Source organism: Rhopilema esculentum, chromosome 2 (assembly GCF_057945365.1).
Source record: "Rhopilema esculentum isolate cy_ngs chromosome 2, ASM5794536v1, whole genome shotgun sequence".
Classification (NCBI taxonomy): Eukaryota; Metazoa; Cnidaria; class Scyphozoa; order Rhizostomeae; family Rhizostomatidae; genus Rhopilema; species Rhopilema esculentum.
The window spans coordinates 5,650,236-5,667,881 of NC_142816.1; the positions used below are offsets into that span (position 1 = coordinate 5,650,236).

General features: G+C 36.5%; 2 protein-coding genes and 1 long non-coding RNA gene across 3 annotated transcripts in view; 2 read left to right on the top strand and 1 right to left on the bottom strand.

The window, feature by feature from the left end:
- Window positions 1–7,377, top strand: LOC148960578 (uncharacterized). Its single transcript, XM_089108923.1, has 4 exons — window positions 1–2,492; window positions 3,018–3,858; window positions 4,502–4,636; window positions 5,918–7,377. Exons 1-4 carry the CDS (start codon window positions 247–249, stop codon window positions 6,143–6,145), a joined length of 3,450 nt encoding a protein of 1,149 aa, XP_088965049.1. The 5' UTR covers window positions 1–246; the 3' UTR covers window positions 6,146–7,377.
- The window catches only part of LOC148960579 (uncharacterized), a 13,285-nt gene continuing 2,617 nt past the window's right edge, over window positions 6,979–17,646 (bottom strand). The window contains exons 2-3 of the long non-coding RNA XR_016143830.1: window positions 11,305–11,361; window positions 6,979–10,802 (exon numbers count right to left, since the gene is read on the bottom strand). This is a non-coding gene — a long non-coding RNA (uncharacterized LOC148960579). The remainder of the gene's footprint in view (window positions 10,803–11,304; window positions 11,362–17,646) is intronic.
- Window positions 8,767–17,646, top strand: part of LOC135695387 (sodium-coupled monocarboxylate transporter 1) — a 19,982-nt gene continuing 11,102 nt past the window's right edge. The window contains exons 1-4 of the mRNA XM_065214461.2: window positions 8,767–9,114; window positions 11,211–11,276; window positions 13,856–13,907; window positions 15,706–15,773. Coding sequence (XP_065070533.2) covers window positions 8,767–9,114; window positions 11,211–11,276; window positions 13,856–13,907; window positions 15,706–15,773 — 534 coding nt within the window. The remainder of the gene's footprint in view (window positions 9,115–11,210; window positions 11,277–13,855; window positions 13,908–15,705; window positions 15,774–17,646) is intronic.

Consider the following 17,646-nt stretch of genomic DNA (forward strand, 5'->3'; position numbering starts at 1 on the left):
GTCAAATGTGGTTGTTGTTGCCACGGTCTAAAGCTATCCGGAGCAGACAAATGAACTGCACATCACAAACAAAACCTGCATTTTTGACGATCAGCAGAAATTTAATTATCTTGTCACGAATGTGAGAAGTTCCCCAAAAGACAACGTTTACAGCTGTTTCGATGAGTTTGATTTGTGCGTGAAAGAAAAAACCGGAGTGAGAAATCTTGCCACGGCCTAAAATAAAAGCCCAGGGCAACATAAATAATGGATGTGCCGTATGACCCTGCATGCCCGTTACTGATAGATTCGGATGAGGAAAGTATTGAAGATGAAATACTTGGGAAGAAATCGCAACAGAAACATGTTTCAAGGATCGACTTTGGGCTGGATATGCAGCTAAAAGCCTCTAGCAAGCCCAAAGAAAAAACTGATACAAAATTTGTCCCTGCTTTTGAGGACGATAATGAAGAACTACTCACTTACTGCCTAAGGGAGAGTGGGTTTCTTTCTGATGATGATGGTGATGCTACAACAGACATAAATAAGGATAAAAATGCTGATGAAATTTCAAAGAATGAAGAGAAAAAACATGGGGTTGATGATAAGAAGTACAAGAAAAAGAAAAAGAAAGATAAAAAGAAAGAGATTGCCACCTATAGAAAAGAGAAGAGTGCAAGGGAGCTTTCAAGTGACAAAGATTTATCAAATGATAAAAAAGACAATAGTGAGAAATTAGATTCTAAGAAATCTCACAAAGGTGGCAACAAAAGAGTAGAAAAGTCTTTTGAAGTTACTAAGCAGACAAAAGTTACTAAGGATAAAAAGAAGTCAAGGAGATCTTCTAGCAGTTTAAATGAAAGTGAGAATAGCTTTAGAGCAGGGTCAGATGATGATGATGACATTGACATGATAGTTGTCAAAGAGTTGGAAGAGGATTTGGCTGATTTTCCCTTGAGTAAAACTGTAGATGGAGGATTAGAAAACAAGGAAAAAACACCACGTAGTTCTAGGTCAAAAAGTAAAGATGGTAAAAATATTAAGGAAAGTTCAAACAATAGGCATGAGAAAAATGAAAGTAGAGAAAATGACGAAAAACATAGAAGTAAAGAAAAGGCAAAGAAACGCAAACGCAAGAGAAGCAAAAGTAGTCACAAAAGATCTCAAAGTCCAGATGCAGAGCCTGAAAATAAAAAGAAGCGAAAAAATAGACACAGAGAAAAATCAAAGGAAAGGAGTAGTGTAAAGAAGGATGAAGAAAGGAAGGATGAGCATTTAAAACATAAAAAGAAGCACAAGCATCACTCAGATGAGGATGATCCTGAGAGAAAAGAGAGGAAACACAAGAAGAAAGATAATAGCAAAAAGCTTGAAGAAAGTGAGCCAAGAAGCAAAGAAAGAGATGACACACAGAGAAAATCTTCATCATCTAGCCACAACCCCCATAAAAGGCATCATTCAGACAGAAGCCATTCAGAGAAGTCAAAGCAGAAGGAAGTTGACTTGAAAATGAAAAGCAAATCAGAACCCAATAGAAGGGAAAGAAGACATAGTGATCATAAAAGAGAAAAGCACCATAGTGAGAAAAGTGAGAAGAAAGACAACAATAAAAGAGAAGGGCAGGATAACAAAAAGGAACACACAAGGCATAAAGGAACAGGCCCCCAAACCTTTGATTCTAAAGGATCAAAAGAAAAATTCAACTTAGATATTGAAGATGGTCGTAAAAAGGTTATTGAGAAAGCAAAGATTAAAAAGGAAGTAGGTATTTCTAAGAAGAGTGAAAACCTCAAACTTCAAAAAGAAGAAGAAGTAAAGGATGAACTAGATGGTTCTGATACTGACAGTGAATTTGAAAGGCTGAGTGATATAGAGAGAGAAGTGGAAAAAGAAGACAGTGCACCAGAAGATTCTGCATTTGACAAGGGTTTTGAAAATCAAAAGAGTAGCATTGGAAATGACAAAGACAGTGTTGCAAAACCCCAAGATTTTGTTGATCAAAATGTTAGCAAAGAAGGTCCGGATAGTGAACAGGCCAAGGAGCAAAATGAAATGTCTAAAGAAAACAGTGCAGATTCTGTTGAGGTGAAAGTAAATGAAAAAGATGCAATCAACAATGTTTCTGAAAAAGATGTTATTGAAAGGACCAGTAAAACTGTTAATGATGGCAAAAGTGAGCAAGAGGTTTCAGAATCAGTTGTTAGCAAACAGGAAGCTGTTAAACTGAACCAAGAGAAAAGACCTTTCAAGCTATTTTCAAAAGAGGAAACAAAAAAATTGAAGCAAGAACTTCTGGTTAAAAGTGGTGCTATAGATCATGAAAAGATGATTGATGAAGATGTCAAGGAAGAGGTAACAAAGAAAGTAGAGTGTGAAAATGAAAATGAAGCAGAGTTTGAAAAAGTTGAATCAGAACAGCCACCAAAATCAGAAAAAGAGAAAGTTGATGAGAGGCAAGTAGAGAAAGATCAAGAGGAAGTTGGAGATGATGGGAAAGCAACAAAGAATTTACAGTGAGTTTTTTTTAAAAAACTGTATTTTCCTACAAAATTTGTCTGCTGTAAATTTTTTTCTGGCCTAGTTTAAATTAGTGGTAATCATTAATTTATATTTTAAAATGTCAAGAAAGCAGGAAATATATCACATTTTACTTATAACACTTAAGCTAATATTCTTTTGAGTAAATTTATTTTCCTTACATTTCTTTTAAGTCTAAAAGCTGCTTTTTTGCTGAAAACAAAGTCAGCTCTTGTTTGCTTTTGAATTGAACTTTTTTGAAGTTCTAAACATGCTTGATTTTTTTGGCAAGAATAAGTACCTCTTCCAGTATTCTTACAGAAATGAGTCTTTTGTTGCATTGGTTTAAAATGACTAAACAAATCTTGTGGGAATAGTAAAAGATTTCACTTACTATTTTAATGTGTGGTCAGCATACTCAAACAAAAATGACTTTGCTTGTTGATTTTGCTAAAGCATGCCTATTTGCTTGCATCACTGAGGTAACTGGAAGGTAACATTTTTGCTCTTTCTTGAAACAGAAAATCAAAAGATGATCTCTTTGATGACATATTTGCTCAAGAAGACGACTCTGAAAACAGGGAAAATGATGGACTTGCTAAAATGTTGGGCAAGGATGAGGAGACTAGTCCAAAAAGATTGTCATTCAAAAAACAGATACCTTTGCAAGAGAAAAAGGAAGTAGTTCCTAACAATGAAAAGGGAGAAGAAAAGTCTGCAAGAAAAACTCCAAAGCTTAAATTGGAAGATGGCAAATTGGATGGAAAAAAAGGAGAAAGTCCTAAGGATAAGAAATTAAGGAGCCCGAGAGAGATGGTAATCCCTGGACTAGAGCCGATATCTATCCCTGGTTTAGAACTAAGCAGCATCAAAGAAAAAGTGTCCGAGAAAGAAGAAGTTAAAAAATCACCATCTAAAATCCCACTTTTGTTTGATGATGAAGCACCAGCTCAGAAACTAGGAATACCAAAAACACCAGAGTTCTCTCCACCCAAAGAAAAAGCAGTAAAAAGAAAACAGCCTTACACACCTCCAGAAGAGTTTAGTGGAATAGGGAACGAAGCAGAAATCAATCAAACAGATAGATATTACCATCTTGAGGCTGATGACTCCCCATACAATCCAGAAGATCTGACACTTATGGATATTGGTTTATCACCTGTTGATGCAAAGAACCTCCAGCAAGATGCACTTAAAGGTGCTGTTGAATTGAGACTGAAAGAACCCTTTTCTGGATATGAAAACCCAACTTGGCAAAAGATTATTGAAGCTAAATCAAGGCATGAGGTAAAAAGACAGAGTAGAAAAGGCCATGATAAACACAAAATTAAAGGGTTTGCAAAGCCCCAATCATCAAAACAGGTTAGATCATTTTAATGATTTTCAGCTTTTCAACCATGATCAAGTTAACATTTAGAAAATCAGCAGTTTTATATATCATTTCACAAAAAACTACATATCACTAATTTTATAAAAATATTGGTGAAGAGCAAAGCCCTGCCAGAAAGGGCTGAGCCCCCCTTGTTAATACCAAAAATTAGCAAAGTTTGACTTTTGCTATTGTTTTTTGCAACATTTTGTGCAAGAGCCCTCCTTGTTCTTTAGATAGCACTACACCACTGCTTGGCACACTTGAGTGGGCCAAAGTATTGTTGACCCTGTTCCTTTCAAATGATGATTAAAATACATCATTATTTGCTGCACCATGATTTGCTAGTGTACTATTTGTGAACAAGTAAAGTTGTTGTTTAAAGATAGCTGATAACAACAGATGTCACATAAAATGTTTTGTATTGTGCTTCATGCTGGTGTATACAAATTAAACCATTACAGATTCAAACTGAGTAGTTTTCACATTTAAACAGGGTCCTTGATGGCAATGGGCCTAAGGGAATCCCTCTTTTCCCACCCTTCTCAGTGAATCTGTTTATATTATATCCATTTGAACAATTTTTGTTAGCTTTCTTTTTGAGAAATATTTATAACAATGCTCTTATTTCTCCAGCAAAAGATGGTTGACATGTTGGTTAGACAATCAAGAGTGGAGCAAGAATGTAAAGAAGTTTTGAAGCTGTATTACAAATCAAAAGAAATAACCAAAGAGGAATACAAATCAATTTTACGGAAAGCTGTCCCTCAGGTAACCCTTCCTTAATTCTTTAGTAGATAGTACATTTCTTTTCTTTTAAGCAGGACAGGCATTGAAATCAGCAATATTTTTGTTGAAGCATTTATCCAGTTGAAATATTCATATTATTATTATTATTATTCCATTAAATTCCCTTGTGCACCCATCTGCCAAAGTGTTTCAATGCTAGAAAATATCCTTATAATGTTCTGCCCAACAACTTTTTTTCTTTATATCCACTTAAAATGATACAATACCTAAATACAAGCTTTGCTACTTACAAATTTACTTTACAATACTACTTGGACGATACCCCGAGGAGCAAAAGACTATGACTACCCCGGGGCCTTTGACACAGAGGTTAAAATAAATTACTATAGCCAATGAACAATTTCTTCTCATACAAAATAAATTTTTAAGGGTAATGATTTCCACGAGACCTTGAAGAGGTTTTTAGATTGATTAGATAGATGTTTATATTTCAATTTCAAAATAATTTTTGAGGTGAATCGATTGTTAATTTCGTCAACTGGTTTTCAATTTTTCCGTTTTATTACAACACATCACAACACAAAGATTGATATTTTTCCTTTGTATTTGAAGTGTCGTATAAAATGTTTCTGTTCTTAAAGACACATATCGGATATATACATGACTTAGCCCAGGGGCTCGGGCGGGCTAAAATATAGACAAACAATAAGGATTGGTGATTAGAATTTATATATGAATGCTTTTGCAACTTTTGGATTCCTTTTGGAGATGCAGGAACCGATCATTTCATGTGAGCAGTTGTTCCAAAACGTTTCAAAAACTGAGCTATTTTTAACAAGTAGCTTTACCACAGTCTTCCGTCTTTAAGGACTTGAAGCGATGTAATGCGAAAGAACTACGACAAGTCTATAAAATGTTGGAAGATACAGATAAAATTAAGAAGAAAGTATTTTTAAAAGAGTTAAACTATGAATAGGACTTGTTGCATTAATTGTAGGTATCGACAATCTTTTAAATGCAAAAGCACAAAGTTATTGCTTCATTACATGACAGACCCGTAGACACTTCAGGTAATGCCCCCTCCCCCCAATAATTTGCAAAAGTTGTGCTTGAAGTTCTTATAAGCGCAGCTTGATCTGACAGTATCTCGAAAGGCAGGTATAGAAAAAGCTATATTTCTATCCGTACCCCCAATCCAGTTTGGCTGTCTACGGGCCTGCTCGAAAAAGAACATTCCTATGACATGTGATTTTATTTAGCTGGTTAATCGTGCAGTTTCATACATGCTTTTATTCCTTTTAGGTTACGATGTCTAACAGCCCTATTATTCCAGAGAAAATAAGATCGTTGATGAAGAAGTTTGTCTGTAAAAGCAAAGGCCAAAGGTTGATGGCTGGGAGTGAAAAGAGAGATAAAAGCAAGTCAAAGACGCGTTCGTCATCTTCCCAGTCTTTCAGCCACTCATTAACTTTTCCTGGAGAAAAAAGATTCCGGTATCTGAACCCGGACCTACCAATGCCTCCATTGTAATGTGGGAAACCGGACTTGCGATATTTCGGCAAAAAACCAACGATATGGCGCAAAGTGCCGTAACATTTTAACTTCTAACAGAGTTATAAAGAACCTAAACCCCATGCTTAGATTACATGGCCCGAGATGATGTTTTTAACTAAATGTTTATGAATAATATTCGGGCAAGGACATATCTGATTTCGCATTTCATTCAGTCACAGTAAGATAGGTATGTGATACACATTACGTAAGATATTTTACCAATTTCTGAAGTGATAGAATTTGATTTGTTTCTTTCTGTAAAGATATTATTAAAGTGAGTTCATCAGGGGTTGAATGCAATGTCTAGACCTGGCCTTTATCGCTGTATATATGTCGTTGTAGTTTTTTTTGTATTCTTAACTGGAGCTTTTTTCTAAGTAAAATCGAATTCATAAGTACATTTGAGACGTTCTGATGCCAGTTGGAACCATGGGAGTCAGCAGATAGCGTAACAAGTTAGGGAATCTTGATTTCAGGAAATTTCGAGATAGGACCATAAGCACATTCCTTAATGAAAAATGTGATATATTATCTAGATAAACATAAAGGTGAACAGATAGACTGTCCAACTAACTTATTAACAATGATATATTATGGTGCTGGCTCTAACCATAATCCCTATTGAGTTCAACCTCAACTATGTTTGCCCAAGGTGAAATTAAGACAACTTCGTATTTAGCTGTAACATCACACTGTTAAGACCATGAGTTAGTTGTACAACTGCCACTATGGTTCACTCGGCTTAGCTCATGCTTCTATATAACTTGTTTCATGTTTCTGCTAAATTTTTGTTAGATTTCTGCTAAATAAATTGCCTTTCCCACCTATAAATAAACACCCACCCATTTTGAATAAGACATTACTTCTGCCATGCTACCTCCTCATCATTTACATTTCAACCGTTTTTGCAACACAGATTTCGCAGCATCAAAACTGAATGTCACAGGAGGCAACGTGTCTCGAAAACCGTTTTAATTTATAAAATTGAGAAGCAAATTCCCTTCACCTGAACTTGCAATTTTCTTGTGGAAGCAGATTCGCTTTTCCAAGGCTAGTGCACAACTTCTTATAGGTTAATCTGATCTTAGGCATTTTGACTCTTGGGTGTTCGTACTGATAATTTCCTTTTTAACATGAGTTACGGATTGCTTTTGTGTATTTTCAATGCGATTAAAAGTTGCAGATAATGTATAATATTTGAAGATGAACGTTTTGTCTATTTTGCCTCCAGACTACGGATAAAGAGTGCGGACTGTGTTGAGGTCGTAAGTGTCTGGATTTTGAATGTTTGCAAGCAAAACTGGTCATTTAGTTTCATCTCTATGTTTAATGTTTGCTAGGGTGTTCAAAGATACCGTAATATCCAACCAAATTGGGCGTGACATTTTGCTATTATTATTTGATCAACGAGGTTCTGATCTGCTTGCCCCATGATACACCAGTGGGTGAGACACTTAGTTAGAGCATGCAACACTTTAGAAAATTTAAAACTTATTTGAAAACACATTTATCTAGAAAGTATTTTATTGAATAAATTGTTCTAGCTTAGATTTTAATGAAAACTTTGTAAACTTTTACCCCTTTTAAAACATAACATACATGTGAAATTAGACTTAATCTTCAATTGTAATGCGCCTATGAGCCCTGTGGATATATGGGGCAATATCAGTGCTTTTATCGTTATTTTTATGATTTGTTTTGTTTTTGTGGACCTCTGCGTAGGACAGGCGGAGATCCAAAAGACAAACAAACATGGGCTGCTGCGAGGGCTGCTGTCTCGATCACGAAATAGACTCAATCAAGGGAAGTTTAGCAGTCACGATCTTGTGATAGCTCTTTAATCCAGGTTTTGTGCTTGTGACGCCAAAAAGGTTTGCGAAACATGAAAAACGGCTTCTTTTTTCAAAATAAGCGTCTTGTTTTCAATTTTCATCACATCATCATTATATTTGGCAGGGCTGTATAATTCCGCAAAAGAAACCGAACAAAAAATCGCCGATCATATTAACATAAAATCCATATCACCGAGCATATCACAATCACAAATTATCATTTATTGTATCAGTTAACAGTTCTTATTGTGTTGCCCCACCTCTCTTCTTTTTCTTTTGGAATAGTGGTCACGCCCCTTTTCAAGTAACAACCTGTTGGATTGCAAAGACCTTCCAAATCCTTGTTGCGAATTGCGTCAAACTGGTAATATCCACTGGTAATATCGTCATGTCCATTACACTTTGCGGACAATACTAGCAGGCGTCCAGGATGCAGTGTTGCTAATCCGGGCCCGTGTCCCTAAACAAACCGGACAATCATTCTGTGTGATTGAAAATGAGAATAAAAGACACCATGCTGTTCATTCTCTTTGTTCCTGCACAAGAGTTGATGAAGTGGAACAATAAAAACACAGAGAATCTCAGACCACAACACTACGAAGATCGAGGAGAGGAGAGAAAGGAGGGTAAACATTTGCTCACCTGGTTACTCGCGGACTATTGTGAAGGGTGAAGCTTGAAAACCTCAATCTGAAGACAGGATTGACAAGAAAGGTTGAGACCAGGGCAAGAAGAAAGACAAGAACGAGTACTTTTGTTTTATTTATGCGAGACAAGATGACGGTCAACGAATTCAGTGTTGCTGACTACATCGTCTTTGCGTGTATGTTGTTGATTTCAAGCGCTATTGGCGTCTACCATGCATACGGTGGAAAACAATCTACCACAAAAGAGTATCTTATGGCTGGCAAAGGAATGGGATGTTTCCCGATTTTCGTGTCACTACTTGCATCTTATTTGTCAGCCATAACTTTGCTTGGTGTCCCTTCCGAGATTTACACATACGGTGTACAATACTGTGTTCTCCTTTTGTCCTACTTCATCTTATGCACTGTTGCTGCCGTCATCTACGCCCCAATATTTTACCGACTCGATATCACTAGCGCACATGAGGTAATTATCTTATTCCTGCTTTACTTTCAACATGTCATTCCACGGAGAAAGATCATTTTGCCAAGTGTGACTGTAACAAACACGTGGAGAGATGATGTTTCTTGAAAATATACCAAAACCAGTGCAAATGTATACGTAAAGAAGCATACATATTTTTTAGGCGAAGTCAACAAATGGGGGAAGGGGGGGGGGGGTGTCCTCCTCAGTATTTTTGAAAAGTATTCTTTTTCAATTTCAGCAACTATAATAAGATTAAATATTTACTTTTTGTTGTCACACTCGCTTAATTCGACACCAAACAGCCCCCCCTGCACCTCCTCGAAAATAAAACCACTCTTTTTGTTTTCAGATAGATCCAGTAGGGATTTTGCACAAAATAGAGATTACTGTGTGGATTTAGTCACTGTGAACTGTGCATCTCTTTTCTGTGGATTTTGTCAAGGGCCATATGGGTGACAGAACAGGGGGTTAGGAAGTTGCAAAGCAATTACCTACATACAGTGCCAAAACAATCATCATCTCCCTAGAGGTGATTGGTATTGTGTTTATTGTTCATCTACCACAACGTTGTGCATGACATTATAAAATTAATGGCGACTATTGGTTTAGAACCGATGTACTAGTATCATTTGAATGCGCGTTGTATCGATCAGAACTTTTTGCGGAGGGAAGCCAAAAACCGGTTGGACTAGTTTCAAGTTTCTTTTTTGCATTTTGAGGTTGTCTTTCAGAGCGTAGTACCTGAGCAATGAGAACATAATGATTCACCTCCTCAGTGTGATTGGATGTGGAACAAGGGGCTCAGGGGACAGGGTCCCCTTATTAATGCCGAAAATTGCACTCTTCTACTACGTTGTGTTTGGAAGAAAATAAAATTTACGAAAGCCCCCCCCCCCATAGTTATAGCACTGCACCCCTGTTAGACCACAGAGAAAGAAAACGATGACTTCCGTTGAATCCAACTGGTTGAGCACGCTGAGATTTCATGTGAAAACATTTTTGAGAGTTTAAAATTACACGACAGATTACGCAAATAGCCTGATTTGGTTTCCTTTTTCCGTGGGCAGGGGTTTCGCTACAGCAAAACGCGCATTTTTCGCTTCTAGAATTACGTGATCTCCAACTGCAATTCCTTGTTTTCATACCAGCTGTCACCACCTCTGACGTCATCCCAATAGTTTCACAGTTAATTAGTACAAAATAGACACTGTGCTGTCAACGCCTGACCAATGGGCAATGGCGTAACTGAGGCAGCAGGGCCTCATAGGGATTTTTTGTTCGGGCCCCGAATTTTGAACATTAGTAAAACAGTATATATAGAAAGAGCATTAAACCACAGAATAGGAAATAGGCAGAAGGGTAACTCTCGACGGTTCCTTTGTTGTTTTTGAAGCCTGAGTCAACAAGCCTGCGCCTGAGTAAATTTTAATGTTGCAGTTGACTGGGCAGACATTTGTATGACCCAAAAGGGTTGTTAAATGTAAATGTAATGATGATGATGATGATGATGATGATGATGGGCCCAGAAGACAACTTCAAACCTTAACAGTAGATAACGGGCCCCCATACACTCCTTCCACACACCTATAGAGCCACTTTTGCCGAAGTACTGTATTCCAATTTCAGTGATGTATTGACATTTTTGAAACTCCAGATCTTGCGGTTATACCACTCTCGTTGTCTGTTGGCTGTAAAGATTAGATTGGTTACGGGCCGTATTTCAGAGGATGAGCCTTTGTATTTAGAGGAGGCCCCTCAGAGTCGACTCTAAAGTATCTATACGTTTGCCAAAAACACTATATTATAACACAATCTGTTTATATTTCCAGAAAATGCCTTTCATTGTATATTTACGCCGTCTTAAGTTCATCCCTTCTGTCGCCAAAACTACACGGAGCATAAACTGTTCACATGTTTTTGTCTCATTCCATCCTAATTAATTTATTTGAAAAGTATCAAATTCAGTTTTTGTTGTCAACTTTGCGACAATGTTTTAAGTTCTCGCATACCGTGAATAATACTGAAGTTGATTATGATGATGATGATTATTATTATTTGATTCATATTATCGAATAAAATTTGAATTTTCTTTGCAGTACCTTGAAATGCGTTTCTCTCCTGGCGTACGATCATTAGGGTGTTTCCTATTCATGCTACAATACGTAAGTTTTCATTTTAAGCTTCTCTTACCTTGTTGATTCTAAACGCGTTCTTGCAAACCTGGCAACCCCTCAACTTTATTCTGCCCTAGAAAACCAAAAGCAACAATAAGTGATAATAAAAACTGAAGATTTTTATGCTAACAGATTTCATTGTCTTGAGGAAGGGGGTGTCGAATTTCGGGGCTCAGCCCCCATGTTAAGCCCTCTTAGCAAGTGAGCACACGTTTGGTTGGATTAATCTGCATTGGCAACCCGTCAGTGAAATATTTTTTTATCATAATAAAAAAAAATACAAAAAAAACTCAAGTTGATCATTGTTGAGATGGAGGCAAAAAATATAACGTTATCGAGTTGCCTCCACACCCAACATTACAAATATTCCGAAACTTAACGCTATAAATACACTATAAATCCACAATACAGAACAACACAGCACAATACAATAGAATACAGTACAAATACAGTACAAATTCAGTACAACACTGTTACAAAATGCAACTTTGTATAGGTCACCATGTTAGTTCAGGACCACAGGATTCAATCTACCTAATATAGCAGGCAACGACTAAAGAGAACTCATTGAAATCGTTTAATTTGCTTGACGCATTCAGCGGTGCATTTCAGTATCAATTCATTTGCTTTCTTGTTGTAAGCCTTGCTTCCAAAAAGAAGTAGATCACATAAGCGAAATATTTGAATGATTTTATGAGCAGAATATCTTTAACATAAATACCAGTATAATGGATGTTTTCACGAATGTTGCTTCTAGAATCTGCTTATAACAAAAAGCCCCCCTACTAATTTTTCAGTGCGGCAATCCTGCTTGAGAATTATACAAAAATGCACTGGGATTTAATCCTGACACTTTAAACTCTGTCTTCTTTTGAATTAAAATGTCCCAAATTGCTTAGGGTTTGCCGTATCTGTAGGCAGTTTCTTTAATCGGCGTAGTTCGCTAACGAATTTGGTGTAAAGGCATAATTTTATCTCTTACTATGTCAGAAACGTTCCAATTTTTTTCTGATTTTGCAAAGCTGTACTTTTGCTTAAAAGCTTCTTGATATATACTTGAACCGTCTTGTTAAAATATGGTCATTTACTGGAAGATGATTGAAAGATGTGATGATTGAAGTCAAATATTGTTTTAATAAAACTAGTTCTGACGAGATTTTAGTAGATTCTTTCAATTGTAATCCAAAACAGGTAAAGTAACAAGCAGAAGGCTTTAAGTGTTCTTAAAATGCAGTTTACTCAGTGTCTACAAATTTACATAGTAATATAAATGGCTTTTAGCAGATTTGTTACAGTGGGCACGTACTTATTTTGCACGTGCCAAGATCAGCCAATATGGGATGGCAAAAAAGTCGCAAAATTCTACCTCAAAGGATTTTGGCCGTTGATTGGTGAAATTTTATAAGCGTTTGGCCCAGGCAATTTGAACGTCTAGTGAAACAATAATGAATTCTCCATTATTAGTGAAAACATACAAATCATATTCTGATGGTATTTGATTTGCAAAACTGGAATGAGAAGAATAACACAGGGCGAGCCAAAAGTACCCCCTCACTTTTTCAATAAACATAGACCTTCATTGGCCCGCTATTTTATGTAGATAAACCTGGAGATAATAACAAATACATTGAACTCTTTTTGAAAGCGTTTTCTGCTATGGACATTTAGTCTTAGGTGCTCTCTCCAATACAAAAATAACCCAGGGAGCGAGGGAGGGCTAAAACCATACAAAAAATCGCCCTGTTCTTGGTTTTTAGCATCTTAAGCCCCCCCACAAATACGTTTAAGCCCCCCTCAATCCGTTATAAGCTCTGCGGTCCTTGAGGATCTGTACATGGCTTCTCTATTCTCGTTTGACAAGGGGGTCATGACATACAAAGTTTTACATGACCCCTGTCGCAAGAACCTTGGGCTGAATTCACTAAATGTCTCAAATTTCCGATTTTAGCACTAGAAACCATTAATGTTTGCATGCTTCTGAAAGCTAAACTAGAATAAGAAAACATAGCATTTTTCTCTCCAAAAAGGAAGTTATGGCAGATATCAGAGAAGCTGATTCTTTTGTCCAAACCAACTTATCTTTTGAAATTAAGGGACTCAAAGATGATTCCTTAATAGTGTAGCACCATATTATCTGAATTTTTTAATAGTTAATTTATTTAGATGTAGTAACGTTTTTGAGTTACCTGAAAGTGAAAGGATCACCTCTGTAGTTACTGGTGATATTAATCTGTAAATTCAACGAAAATGCCTCTCTACTCGAGGTGTTATTTCACCAAAAAACAACACAAGTGTAAAAAAGCAACACCAGTGTAAAACAGGCGATGCTTTGTTCATCTACAATATTTCGTTTATCAATAATGGACCAAGAAAGAAATAAAAAATATAGAAAACTTAATGATAAAGAACTAGCATAAGACTGAAATTAAGTAAAACACTTAAAAATGTAGATTATTATTTTGAACTCTTTATTTTAAAACAAAAGTTTTTTGTTTACAATCGTGTAGTGTTAGTTAATGTTTATTTTCAAGTCAGAACAATGTTTTGATTATGTATCCCATTTTCAGTTGCTGTATTTGTCAGTTGTACTTTACGCACCAAGTCTTGCGTTGGAGGCAGGTATGTACAGATTCTTTCTTCTTCTAACCGATAAACAAACGAAGGACCACCAGCCATTCACTAATCGTAGGCCCCATTCTTTTAGTTCTTTATGTATCCTGTAAACTCTACGTGCCACTTTGGTCCTATCGTTCGAGTTCTCTAAATAAACACTTGCTAGTTTCACGCTATACGTAGGTCTTGAAATAGACGTATCTGGCCTTGGAGTCGCCTTGTGTCGCTTGAGAATGATTTATGAATACTTTTGGGCTCAAAATAAAGAAAATTTAAGAATATTGAGGCTCAGAAAAAAATTAGGTTATCTTATAAAAAAATGTGTACTGCCTTATGTCACTATTACAAAGAAACACACAAGGCCAATAGTTGGTGCACAGTTTTAAATGCAAAAAGCTGCAAAAAGTTCATATGGTAATTAGTCTAAAACCACTGAATATACTCTGTTTTAAAGAGGTTTTGTCATCTAGGGGAATTTTTTCGGTTAATGTTTTATCTTTTCGACAAATAAAAGAGGCGTCACTCACGTTGTTGGCAAATAGGGTCTGATCACTGCTCTCGGACACAAAAGCTAGCCATGGCATTGCCTACAGCCTAATTGTAATGGAAGGTCATAAATTTCATTTTAAAATTTTGGAGCGAGGGATTCGTTGCAATGCAGAAAAAAACCGCAAAAATTAGAGGCGCCGGTTTCGCATCGAGAGACAGAGAGAAGGTAAAGGAAACAACAGTGGCTTTCTTTCTCTCCCTTCGCCTCCACAGATCTCATTTATACGGTCTCATTTTGTGCAGCCCTGACACCCAAGGTATAGATGTACATGCTTTAGTATTTAGTGCAGGGATATTTATATTTGTAACTACAAGCTATTTATGTTTGTAACTACAAGCCTTACCCTTAATGTGACCATTCCCTAAAGCTTCATAAGATTTAAAATCTCATAATTGCTGAACTCATTTCATGCAGGTTGAGAGATTTCAGTGATTTCTATCGTGGGAAAAAGCATTGACATGTTTATTCTGTTGATGCTTGACTGCATTCTTGAGCTGCCCAACATGTAAAAATGAAATAAGTTAAAGGCTCTTGGTTGATTTGAGAAATTGAATGTGTTTTGTATTTTCATGCAGTACGATATTAGGCCTGGTCTTTTGAATCATGGTCGCAAAGCGTACCGGTTGCGCAAAAGCCTTTAAGCTTTCTGTCTAGCGTGTGTCTATTGCGCAATCAATCAAGAGTCCATAATCGAGGACCATATAGTCTAGGAACGCATAATCCAGAACAGGTGCCTGATGGTCACATTAAGGGTAAAGCTTGTAGTTACAAATATAAATATCCCTGTACTACATACCAAAGCGTGTACATCTATACCTTGGCTGGTGTTATCATTTTTCTAAGATTTTCTAATAGAAATTAACATAACGAGAGTGATCAAAGTGGTCATCAAATATCGATAAGATCATATTTTCTTATATTTCAGGTTAGCTGCCCCTCCAGCCAACCCCCCCCCCCCCCCTAGTGTAGGCGCCCTTGGCAGTAATCGTCATTTATCACGGATGGGTATAAAATTCAATGCAAAAGGGTACTTAATCTTCTGCTAAAACTAGTGTCCCCCTCCGTTTAAGGCATCGTTTTATCGGGACATTTGATTTATTCATTTGCATTCCTGTGTACCATAAGTTTTGTTCCTCACTGGCGAAGAACACTTTTCTTTTTAAGGTCGAGTTTCGTAGGAAACTCTTATTGGAACTCGACCCCAAACTCAACCTCATATTGTTTATCTTAATAAGTAACTTTAAATTTTTCTAGTGGCTGGAGTACCTCTCACTGCAACAATTATCACAACTGGTCTTGTTTGTAACTTTTACACCACACTGGTAAGCGTAAACTTTTTATTTTCTCCAGACTGGATTTATTTAACCGAAACGGCTATCTTCCCAATCAAATATCAATTTGTCGAGGAACGCAAGGCTGTCGCGAATCAACATTAAATCAATTAGTGGATCTTTTTTACTTGAATTAATCAAACTGCTTAGAATATTCCTTCGTTATGAATTAAAGCAATCATTTTTCTCAGTTCATAACGTTTCAAAGAGTAATTTTCCTGTAATAAAATCGAAAGTTATGGTGGAGTTAGGAAAATGCATGTTCTGGTAACAACTGCTAGGAATGTTTTTTATCGCAAACTTGTGGAATATGGAAAATTGCTCACGCTATCCCACGATCGCAGGGCCCTTTACATTGAGCAATGTTCCGTGAAAAATCTCCACAAAGGAGTGGTTTTTCATTGAGCAAATCTCCACAAAAGAGTGGTTTTTCAACTGAAACAGTGCTTTCTTTCAGCGTAACATTAAAAAAAAGCAATGTCTAGGTGTATGACGTATTTATCTATTATCAATGATAGTCATGAAAAAATAATGATAAGTTATCGATGACATCAAAGCCATGACCGTAACGACAGGATGATAAATTAATGAGATATACTAATCTAAGATATCATAATAAATAGCTTATCAGCGCAAATGGAATTACCCTCGCAGATATTGGCGCACTTCCAATTATCACTTCAAAGTTTAGATATTACAATGTTTATGAGCAAATGGCACAAACTATAGAACCTTGCTATTTTACAATTTCCTATCCCGTGTCCTTTGATTCCAACCATCAGACCCTCTCTTTTCAGTCAAGTATCAAAGTCACAATCGGCTAGAAGCACATTAACCAGAAAAAAAATCCACTTATATGCGTTCTCCTGGATGAAAATCTAATGTTGAAGTAGCCCGTCACCCTAGCGAACCTTTCAGGTGATACATTAACAAGTATCTGAAAATGGCTTTGAAAGAAGCAAACATTTTACAATCATACAAAAAGCTTTTTCGTCTGACACTCCTCAGAGTATAGAATGACAGAATACGGTTCTGAAAAAACAAGATTGAAAATATATGTACCCAGTTGTGGATAGAAATACCCATAGGATTGGATACTATACCAGTCATGTGCTCGCGTTTGTCTGATTGGCCTATTTGCGATAAAATCAAAAATTTGTCTTACGTAACTCCTTGGATTACTAACAGAGTAAAATATGTCTTGGAAAATAAGGGTATTTTTGACAATCTTCATCTGTGCACGATCTTACACAGGTGAAAGGCGGTTTGGATGATTCAAGCTAAAAATGTTTCTACTCTAGCTATTAGGGGATGTTCTTGCCTCGATTATTTATTAATAATGGAGTGGGTTTTCTTCTTTACGTAATTCTCTGCATAGAATTCCATCTTGTTCCTTGATTCTTTGTTCGTCAATTTTATTGATTTCTGGTCATTGCCGAGTTACAGCTATTTTGAAACATCTTCAGGGCTCTCATAAGAGGTACATTATGCATGGAGATGTGTCAGGATTTTTGCGCTTCTTGTAGTTTTAGTCATGCCTGTGGCTTGGATAAAGGCAATCTGTCACGACGTTGATTGATTATAAGAACAAAAGGATTTTTATTGTTTCCAGTCCCCCTTTAATTTATTGCATTGTAAAAAATATGGCGGAGCGCTGGAATTGTGTTTAGGTTATTGTTCCAGCTATTGTTCTCGTTAACCAATCCACAACAAGACAGATTGCCTATAAGCTAGTGTAGCAATATTTTTATTTATACTAAACAAAGCAACGTAACAAAGCTTATTGTTGTGATGTTCTCAATTGTCATTCTAGGGTGGTATGAAGTGATTTTTTGGTTATGATGATTATTACTATTCATGTTAT